General features: G+C 38.4%; 1 protein-coding gene across 1 annotated transcript in view; it reads right to left on the reverse strand.

Annotated features, from left to right (window-relative positions):
- Positions 1-352: 352 nt before the first annotated feature.
- The window catches only part of LOC114049867 (regulator of G-protein signaling 7-like), a 633,475-nt gene continuing 622,364 nt past the window's right edge, over positions 353-11,463 (reverse strand). Inside the window, exons 16-18 of the mRNA XM_027871311.1 lie at positions 2,455-2,544; positions 1,169-1,221; positions 353-404 (exon numbers count right to left, since the gene is read on the reverse strand). Coding sequence (XP_027727112.1) covers positions 353-404; positions 1,169-1,221; positions 2,455-2,544 — 195 coding nt within the window. The remainder of the gene's footprint in view (positions 405-1,168; positions 1,222-2,454; positions 2,545-11,463) is intronic.

Genomic DNA, 11,463 nt, shown 5'->3' on the forward strand with positions numbered 1-11,463 from the left:
TTAATCATGTCTTACATACTCTAACAACTTACCATTTTAAAGTCTTTTAGATATTTTGAACACTGGGGACATAGCCAGTAATTCACAAAGGCAATCTGTTCCCACTCCACCCGCCCCCAACTCCTATTCTCATCCAAGGTAACTAAAAACAAAAACCATGATCTTTGCTGAAGCTGATCAACTTCCATTTCAACACACACAGAGAGCTCCATTGAACTGGTCATCACAGCAAAAGCCACGACAAGCACACAGCAGCATGGAACTAACTGCACAACTCAACAGACAATGCAGACGAACTTGAGTATAAACCAAGATTGTTCTACCTCTTTTCATAACAGGTTAGTGCTGGCCCTCAGTGTTGGTGTACAGTTTTTATGGCATGGGAAAATAGGGATGTTTCTGCCCTATAAAAATAAATGTGTTGAATGCTTTAGTTTGAGCTTACATCAGGTCAGAAAGATCCAAAAAGAATCCTGAAAACAAGGACATCACCAAAACACCTGGGAGAGAATAGGAAAGTGTTGGCAGGAAAGTCACTGATTTCCTGTGTGCTTTGATGCAATATTTTCCAACATCTTTCTGTGAATAAAGAATAGAGGAATCATAATGATGGGACATTTTAAGGGCTTGTATCCTGCTACCAAACAGCATTCATATGAAGCTTTTCCATAAGCCATTCAAAAGGTCATTCTTCCCACAAATGACAAATGTGAAAGATATAAGGAAACCAGACTTTTCTCATTTGTCTGAGTCTCAGAAAGACCAATATGAGGGGAAAACAGGATAGAAACATGTTCTCTTTAGAAGGGAGTTGTAGACATAACTATGAGGAAAAACGTAAAGGAGGCCCTCCTAGGTCTTTCCAATATTTGTTTAAAAAAGAAAGAAAAAGTTGATATTCTTCCTTTTTAATGACCTATTTCATGCTTCTTTAAGCATCCAAAGCCAAAACACACTGTCTGCCTTTTGTAGCATCTTGTCCCCACCAGGCAATGGGAGATGGAACAGAAAAGGAAGCTTAGAGGGAAGCATGAAATCCTGAATTTGTGTAACCGTAACACATTCATCTGCTGTGACATCAATAGAGCAAAGGTGAGGGGTGAAGCTGGGAGTGGAGGCTACTTCATTGGACTTAGTCATCTTTAATCTGTCAGGATAAAACACTTACCACATATGCGCAAGTTTCTCAAAAGATGTTCTGCGATCCATTGAGTTGCCCAACTTACTTGGGATGTGGGAGGGGTAGATGGGAAGAGGGAAAGAGAGAAAGGCCCATAAAAGAAAGAAAGCAAAAAGAAAAAGAAAGAAAAGAAAAGAAAAAGAACAGAGCAGAAAAAAAAGGATGATGAAATGCAAGGCTGCGACATAAATGCCATGTAAGAAATCAAGAGGGTGCTAGTAGAGAGTCACTAATGAAATACTTTTTATTCATTGTTTTTCTGTAACACATCATTTAAAAAGAAAGAGATTTTGTCACATGCATTAAATTGGTGTGATTAACGTAAAATCAGAATAGCCAAAAATGAAGTCAGTGTCTGATGCCACTACACTGTCATTCTCATGGCCTATGGACTTTTGGACTATGGTAAGCAGCTGTCTAGAAGTGTTCAATGCTTTGCTGTCAAGACTATCTCTGATGGTCATCTATGGTATTTACATATGGAATTTGTTCTCAGTTGTACAAGTAGACTGGCTTTAGATGACCTCATAGAAAATATTATCTTCATGTCAGATGGTACAAGATTTCAGAATCTCCTCTTTAATATTTAAAAACTGAAAGGTGGTATGATATTCCTAGTCCAACCCAGAACCTGGACTAATTTTTCCATTGATTTAAAGAGAGCTGTTGGCATTAGGACTTAATACCTGACTTGAATAATTCTAAGGTGGTTTAATTCACCTTTGCTCACTATGTACGTGTCTCACTGCTAGTATATTTATACTCTTTCAGACATTGTAAACACTTGGGGCATAGTAGTAACTGAACTGGGCAAAAATCTGACCAAAAATATTTCATAAGAAGGGTTGCTAAATTTGAGGTGACAATAAATGGGGGAAACCTCCCAGTCCATTTTAAGTAACATGATCTGTGCCCAAAGAAATAATGTACCAGTTTAATGAAAGAAAGAGCCTTTCAAAGGAAGACATCAAAATAATTATTTTTTTCTCTCTCTGATAAGCAGCTCTTCATTTTTTTCCTTAAATTATATAGAGGATTCACATAAAATAAAGAAAATTATAATAAAATTTGGAATGTATGAATACATGCAGCAAAGGAAAGAAAAGAAAAGGAAGGAAAACTCATTTGACACTGGAAAAATGGAAAAGGCTTTCTTGGCCAGGAGCCTGTCTACCTACCAGACATCTAGCAGCTTGGCCCCTGCAGACGAGACTGAACTAATTATTACTAAAAGCTATGGAAATAAAAAAAAAAAAGGTAAGAAAGACCAATACCTTTTTCTTTGCCTGTAGCAGCTCCTGGTAGGCACTGGATCGTATGAAACGTGGGTAGGAATCACTTTTCATCAATTTGTAAATGTGCTCCTAAAAGGAAAGAATAGCTTAGATGCTATTTTTATGGATGTTTTAGAAAATCTAAAATGAGGAGAGTAAAGAAGAATACCACCACATGTCATCTAGGCACTAGGAGGAAGGATGGGACAGATCTGATGTGGACTAGATATAATAACAATAAAAATAATATCAATGGAAATTATAATGAAGATAATGATAAAATTCCTTATATTTCTAGTATGTCATAGTATTTTACATATAGTATCTTATCAATGAATTATTTTATGAAATGGCCCAAGTAGATATGGAGAATGTATACTTGATCTAGTCATTTCCAGAATAGAATGTAGTGCAAGGGATCTGATATAACAGTTTTGATGCCAATTATTTTGTGACAAATAATTCTAAAGATAAACCTAGTTGTCTGATGTGCCAAAATATCAGAGTTTAAGAAATCATGCAGATCATGTGCATCCAATTTGAATAACTCTGGTGCTAAGATTTACTCTGGATTCCAGAACATCTAGTTTGTTGCTATCTACATTGCTCAGTAGAATGGAAGCTCCTTGAGGACAGGGGTCTATTTTGTCTTCTTTTATTCCCAATATCTAATACAATGCCTTATATAAAGCAGGCACTTAATTAGTTCTCATTGGATTGAACAGACTAAATTACCTGGAAAATTGTTGTTTAGGATGCCTTGTCCCAGAGGTGAATCCCCAGACCTATTCTGAAGATTTTTCAGCTAAACCTTCACCTTTTTTTTTGTTCTGTAGATCCCAGGACTTTACAAATTCTGATTACAAGGAAGGAAGCATTAAAGGAAGAAGAAAAGAAGGAAGGAAGGAAAGAAGGAAGGATGAATGACAAGAAGTGAGGGAGAGAGGGGCAGAACCAAGATGGTGGAATAAAAGCAGTGACTTGCTTGAGCTCTCCACCAAACCCCTCCAAATACCTGTATAAAATGGTTCTAAACAAATTCTAAAGCAGCAGAACCCACAAAAAGATGGTTGATATGAAAGGTGTATTGCGCGAGGCTGGGAGAAGAGTGCAGTTTGGCGTGGGCGCACAGGCAAGGCAGGCCTCAGTGAACCTGGAGGAGACCTCAGAGGACTAAATCACTGGCAGCTGTGGTGGTTTCCAGACTTTTCAATCCACTAACACCAAAGACACCTTAGAAAGTCAGTGGGAAAAGTCTGTGTCTGCAGTAAGAGACAGAAGCGTGGTCCCAGCCCTAGTCCCTGAGCTTGGCCTGGAGCGGCGGCTGCTTCTGGAGCTTCTGGCCCACAGACTGAGGGGAATCAAGTGGCTGACCAGAGGGGAATTGCAGGGATCTCTCTGCTGGTGCAGGATTCTCTTGCTTTGCCCATGGTTAGATCTGGGTCACAGTTCTGGGTGGTGATCCTGGGGCAAGGTGTAGTGCTGCCATGGTGGAGTTTGTAGTGGTGGTGGAGAGGAAATTCTCCTCACAGTTCCAAGGCAGAAAAGAGTGCTTGTGGTCACTCATAGACCAGAGCACAGGCCAGAAAAGGAATAAACACCTCGCCCCTTAATCATATTACCTTAGAGGAACTGAAAATTTACAGATCCCTAGAAGTATCTCTGAAAACAGCTACACAGAACTCCTGAAGCTTGGGACAGTACATTCTCCACACTGGAAGCAGACCCCTACCTTAACAAAGAGTTTAAAACTCAAGTAATTGGCTGGGATCACGAATAAACAAAGGTCCAAAAAAAGTCAGACCATAGCATCTTTCTTTGGTAACAAAGAAGATCAAAACATTCAACCAGAAGAAGACCACAAAGTCAAAGCTCCCACATCCAAAGCCTCCAAGAAAAACATGAATCAGTCCCAGGCCATGGAAGAGCTCAAAAAGGATTTTGAGAAACAAGTAAGAGAAGTAGAGGAAAAACTTGGAAGAGAAATGAGAGTGATGCAAGAAAATCATGAAAAACAAGTCAAGAGCTTGCTAAAGGAGACCCAAAAAAATACTGAAGAAAATAACACCTTAAAAAATAGCCTAACCCAAATGGCAAAAGAGGTCCAAAAAAGCCAATGAGGAGAAGAATGCCCTAAAAAGCAGAATTGGCCAAATGGAAAAGGAAGTCCAAAAGATTACTGAAGAAATTACTTCCTTAAAAATTAGAATGGAGCAATTGGAAGCTAGTGACTTTATGAGAAATCAAGATACTGTAAAATAAATACAAAAGAATGAAAAAATAGAAAACGATGTGAAATACCTCATTGGAAAAATAACTGACCTGGAAAATAGATCCAGGAGAGAGAATTTAAAAATTATTGAACTGAAATCCTATTTCTTCTGTTCTCACTTTTGACCCTGTCTCTCCTCAGAAGTGTTTGCTTCTGATTGTCCCCTCCCCCAATCTGTCCTCCTGAAATCCTATCTGAAATCCATGATCAAAAAAAAAGCCTAGACATCATCTTTCAAGAAATTATCAAGGAAAAGTGCCCCAATATTTTAGAACCAGAGGGCAAAATAGAAATGGAAAGAATCCACCAATCACCTCCTGAAAGAGACCGCAAAGGAAAACTCCTAAGAATATTGTAGGCAAATTCCAGAGTTTCCAGGTCAAGGAGAAAGTATTGTGAGCAACCAGAAAGAAACAATTCAATTATTGTGGAAACACAATCAGGATAACACAAGATTTAGCAGCTTCTACGTTAAGGGATCGGAGGGCATGGAATATAATATTCTGGAGGGCAAAGGACATAGGATTACAACCAAGAATCACCTACCCAGCAAAACTGAGTATAATCCTTCAGGGGAAAAAATGGTTATTCAGTGAAATAGGAGACTTTCAAGCATTCTTGATGAAAAGACCAGAGCTGAATAGAAAATTTGATTTTCAAATACAAGACTCAAGCGGAACATGAACAGGTAAACAGGAAAGAGAAATCATAAGAGACTTATTAAGGTTGAACTGTTTACATTCCTACAGGGAAAAATGATATTTGTAACCCACGAGTCCTTTGTCAGTATTAAGGTAGTTGGAGGGAAAAATTATATGTATGTATAGATAGATAGATAGAGGGCACAGGGTGAGTTGAAGATGAAGGGGTGATATCTGGAGAATAAAGTTAATGGGTGAGAGAGGATTATACTGGGAAAAGGAGAAAGGGAGAGGTAGAATGGGGAAATTATCTCACATGAAACAGACAAGAAAAGGCTTTTACAGTGGAGGGGAAATGGGGGAAGGACAGAGGGAATGAGTGAATCTTATTCTCATCAGATTTGGCTTAAGGAGGGAATAACATACACATTCAATTGGGTATGGAAACCTCTTACCCTTCAGGAAAATAGGGGGGAAAGGAGACAAGAGAGCAGGGGGATGATAGAGGGGAGGACAGATTGGGGGAGGGGATAATCAGAAGCAAACACGTCTGAGGAGAGACAGGGTCAAAAGAGAGAATAGAATAAATGGGGGCCAGGATAGGATGAAGGGAAGTATACTTAGTTTTTCACATGACTACTGTGAAAGTGTTTTGCATGACTACACGTGTATAACCTGTGTTGAGTTGCTTGCCTTTTCAATGGGGGTGGGTAGGGAGGGAGGAAGGAAGGGAGAAAATTTGGAATCCAAAGTTTTAAAAACACATGTTAAAAAATTTTTTTTCACATACACCTGGGAAATAAATTTAGGAAATGGGGTATAGAAATCTATCCTGCCCTACAGGAAAATAGAAGGGCAAGGGAATAAGGGAAGGGAGGGAGAGATAAAAGGGAGGGCAGATTAGAGGAAGGGGTATACAGAATGCATGCCATCTTGGGGTGGGGGGAGGGATGAGATGGGGAGAAAATTTGGAACTCAAAATCTTGTGGAAGTGAATATTGAAAACTAAAAAAATAAATAAATTTTAAAAAAAAGAAAGTGAAGAAAAATCAGAAAAAAAAAAGTGAGGGCGAAACCTGGTAATACAAACTCCTTTTAGCCTGGATTGGACACCTCTAGGTGTCCTAGATCTCAAGCCTTTCACCTTTTAGGGGAGCCCCAAAATTTATCTACTGCTAAACCTGTTCTCCCTCAGACTAATAATGACTTGAGATTAGCCTGAACTTACTAGTGGTTCACCCAGTGGTGTCTACAATACACCTCAGGAGAACTTCATGAGGACTCCACAAAAGGAGAAGAGGACTTATCTCCAATCAGGAGTCAAGCGTTTCCCCCTTACCACATGTTTTCTATAAGCTTGAGCCCATTTCACCATGGACTTTGTTATGTACAACTCTGTTGTTATTGTGTCATTTCAGTTGTGTCTTACTCCTCATGACCCTATTTAGGGGTTTTCTTGGCAAAGATACTAGAGTGGTTTGCCATTTCCTTCTCCAGCTCATTTTACAGATGAGGAATTGAGGCAAATAGGGTTAAATGACTTGCCCAAGGTCACACAGCTATCAAGTGTCTGAGGACAGATTTGAACTCATGAAGATGAGTCTTTCTGATTCCAAGCCCAGTGCTCTGTGCACTATGGCACCACCTAGCTATCAGTTAACTCTAGCTGACAAATTTACATTGCCTGGATATTCAATGAGGAACAGACAGATGGGGGTTTCTGAACTATAGAAACCACTCCTAACCCCTCAGGGTTTCTTTTTGAACCTAGAGGAGAGAAATTGTTGGTTACTCTCTAGGGACCCAATCTGACAGTTTGAGTGGGGATTAGAGTGACACCAGAGGAGGTACTATATCAGGGATGAGATGGAACTGGATCAGATGTTGAAGTATTAACATGGAGTTCAGTAGGAAGAGTTGTTTCTCTTGTTGCTGATTTAAGAAAAGAAATGAGTGTGTATGTGTACATACATGTATTTTTCTCTTTGTATGAATTATTTAATTGCCTATATTTCCCTACACCAATGCAATCACAGAGCCAGACTAACATATATATACAGATACATACACATGCATACATATGTGTGTGTGTGTTTTTCATTGGTGTAAGGAACTATAAATGAAGAATATTTTTATACCAATGAAGAACAACAAATAGTCCACAACTTATAGTCTTTGGACCCTGCTTTGGCCCCTCAGAAGTTAAATGACTTTGCTACGATCAAACAGTCCAACTGTATCACTCGGGTACTTGAATCCAGGTCTTCTTAACCTCAAGGCTAGTTATCTATATACTATGCAAAACTGCTAAAATACAGTTAGCTCAATTAAAAAAAAGCAATCCAGTGTCAGGTGGTATCATGTTCTTTGGGAAAATGCCCATAATATTTTTGCTGAACTTCATATAATCAAGCTGACTTTCACTGATCCAGAAAAGGAAGAAACATTTCCAGACTTTAGAGAGGTATTTCCTACCCATCTGACAAATTACTACCTCCGTAAAGCAAAATTGCAAAACAATGAAATTTCATCCTGAATTGCTGGAAGAAAACAAATCAGCACTGGAATGGGCATCTGTGTCAGTATTTTTACACTGTTTTCTCACGCATATCTCTGTCTCATTCAATTGTTTCCATATGGGAGAACATGATAGAACCACTGGAGTTGAGATTGTGGCTTAGTCATTTAAACATGTGTTGCCTTTTTACCTCCACTGCCCTTGTTTCCTCAATCCAGAAGTGAGAGAGAAAATTGATTGTATACTGACAGCATACCATAAAGAGGGCAAGATCCTTCCATGAGTATGGCCTTAATTCATCTTAGGGTTTAATTGAGAAAAAAGTGATATATGGATCAGAGTTCTTTTTGTGGGTGTTATACTCTGGTAAAACAGCTTGAAAACTTATCACATATGTAAGTTTAAACATTAAAACTGATAACCTTAAGGGAGCATTTTTCTTAAAAAGTTTTTTTTTCTTTTTTTCTGAAACACCATTATTTAATGGTGAGGGCATGGGAAGAAACAAACTAAAGTAGTTTCTGTACATGACAATACATGGGATTGTGACTTAGAAATCCCAGTTCTACCAAGAACTTATTTTCTTGATCAAGACACTTTACTTCTCTGCCTCAGTTTCCCTATATATAAAATTAGGGGGTGGGACCTAATGATTTCTCAAGTCACTTGACAAGATCCTTGATTACCCTGAAAAAAAAAAAAAGACTGTAGGACATTTGTACTGGAAAGAAAAGCAAAATTTCCTTCTTTTCCTCTCTCTTCCTTGCTTTTATATGTATGAATGAAAAGATTTTTGGAAATGTGAGCCAAGACCTTCCTTTTTCAATTGTATTTCTAGAGATAGATTGGGCTTGACATAGCAAATGAGCTCTATTAAATGTAATTATTTGTAATAACATACATTTCAAAGCAGATATCCAGATACTAAAGTAGGGTCTCTTTCTAGTTATCTATTTATTCTCCTACTAGGATAATATAGAGAAGGGAAAACAGGTACGTAGTAATCTTTTTGTTTCCCTGACCTATTGCCCTACAGGATACAATAGAGGTGCCAAGCTCAGACCCTACCTCAAGTGGCCTACAAAACTGCCTAGTGTAGCCAAGCAGGTTAAAATGTCATTAGGAAATGTTTAAGAAAAATAAATAAAAATACAACACAGATAATGTGAATTTGTGATTTTCTAAGTCAATATCTGGCCCTCATACTGGCATCCAACATTCCTTTTCCTGCCATTATGTAAGAGAGCACAGGTTCTTCCCTCAGCTTTAAATCATCCTTTTTATCTCTACCTCTTGAAAACTGGAGCTTCTCTCATGAATCTGTTCAAATGCTGTCCTAACATGAAGCTTTTCCTGATCCTACCTGGGGAGCAAGCTTTCCAACCTCCCAAAATACTTTGCATTTATTTTGTAAATATTTTCTATTTATTGACATGTATATACATGTTTATTGACACACACACATACATATATATATATATGTATATATGTTCTTTCCTTTTAGCATAATGTAAGCATATTGAGGGCAGGGGCTGTTTCTATTTTACCTTTGTATCTCCAGCTCTTAGCACAGATGCTGGCACATAGTAGGTGCTTAATAAGTACTTGTTGAATTGATATACAAAAGTTAAGACTTAGACTCAATCAATCAACAAGCTTCCTCCTTCTTCTTAACCTCTCCTTAGCCTTTGAGACACTGTCACTCCCTCTTTTCCTTGATCTTCTCTTTGCTCTGTGTTTTTGTGACATTGTCCTTTCCTGGTTCTCCTTCTATTCATCTGACCATTCGTTCTCAGTCTTCTTTCCTCATTTTTCATCCAAGACTTTATCCTGGGCCCTCTTTTCTTCTCTAGCTTGGTGGTGACCTCATCAGCTCCCAAAGATTTAATTATCATCTCTATGCTGATGATTCTTAGATTTATTTATCTACCTCTAATCTCTCTCCTGATCTCCAGTGTCTTATCTCCATTGGCCTACTAGACATCTCAAAGTAGGTGTCCCATAGACATCTTAAACTCAAAATGTCCAAAACTAAACTCATTGTCACCTCCTTCCTCCCACACCCCTACACCCCCAAAGCCTTCTCTTCTTTCTAACTGTTGAGGTCACTACCATCCTCCTACTTGCTGTGACATTTAAAAAAGTTCAAGAGACACAGTTTCTGGGTAATTTAATCATATTAATAAGGCCAGAAGGTTATTGATAAAAGGATGGTAATTTGGTCATCTCTTTTAGATCAAAGACGATCATGATGGGGGCTCACAATTTATTTATCCTTAGGTGTTAAATGAGGGGCTGCTAGTTACATCAAGTCATCCTTAGAGAAATTATCTCAGACCAACCCTAGCCTTGGGCTATCTAAACAAAAGGATCTGTCCCCACCCAAGCTTGAGTAGAAAAAAATGGGCTTCCCCACCTTAGATTAAATTCCTTTTAAGGTTGGGGGTGGGGGTGTCTGACCAAGATGAGGAGGGTTAATTCAATCTCATTATCAGTTGATGTCCTCCAAGAGACTGAACTTTCAGGACTTTGGAAGAAGGGGAGAAATCTGAATCTCCCAAAGATATTGGTTATTAATGATCATTTCTCTCTTTACCTAGAGTCATAAGTGAGATTCTTAACTCATTCTTAACTCCTCACTCTTTTTCACTGCCACTCCCACCCCCCCCCCCATCAATTGTCAATACTGGCTATTTTACATTTCTAAAATCTTTTATATATACCCCCTTCTCTCCTTTAACATTGCCACCACCCTGGTGCAAACCCTCATCATCTTATATCTGGACATGTGCAATAGCTTTCCATCTCAGTGCTCACCCCATTCCAGTACATCCTCCACTTAGCTGTCAAACTGACCTTCCCAAAACTCATGCCCAAACATACCACTCCCTATTTTATAAAGTACAGTGGCTCCCTATTACTGTCAGGATCAAATAGAAAATACTGTTTGGTTTTTAAAGCCCTTCAGATATTACCTTGCCCCTTCCTACTTTTTCAGTCTTAGTACACCTTACTTATTTCCACATGAGATCCAGTGATACCAGCCTCCTTGCTGTTCCTCACACAAGACTCTCCATTTTTTAACTCCATGCATTTATCTACTCTCTGTCTCCCATTCAATGCCTGGAATTCTGTCCCTTCTCCCTCTATCTCCCAGCTTTCTTCAAATTTCAGCTAAAATTCCACCTTCTACAAGAAGTTTTTCTTGATATCCCTTAATCCTAGTGCCTTCCCTCTGTGATTAGCTCCTATTTATCTGGTACATATCTCATTTATACATAGACTGGACTCCTTAAGGCCAGGTACTATATATATTTTTAACCTTTCTTTTTTGTTTGTTTTATTTTATTTTTGTATCCTTAGCATTTAGCACAGTGCTTTGCATATAGCAGATTCTTAATAAATATTTGTTGTCATCTTGTTGACTTGATTACTGCTAGATACTTGGGATACAAACAAAAAAAAGTACACACACATACAAAAAACAATTCCTGCCCCCAAGGGGCCTATAGTCTATGGAGAAGTAAAGATAGATAGATAGATAGATAGATAGATAGATAGATAGATAGATAGATAGA

Source organism: Vombatus ursinus, unplaced genomic scaffold, assembly GCF_900497805.2.
Source record: "Vombatus ursinus unplaced genomic scaffold, bare-nosed wombat genome assembly UNPS02014798.1, whole genome shotgun sequence".
Classification (NCBI taxonomy): domain Eukaryota; kingdom Metazoa; phylum Chordata; class Mammalia; order Diprotodontia; family Vombatidae; genus Vombatus; species Vombatus ursinus.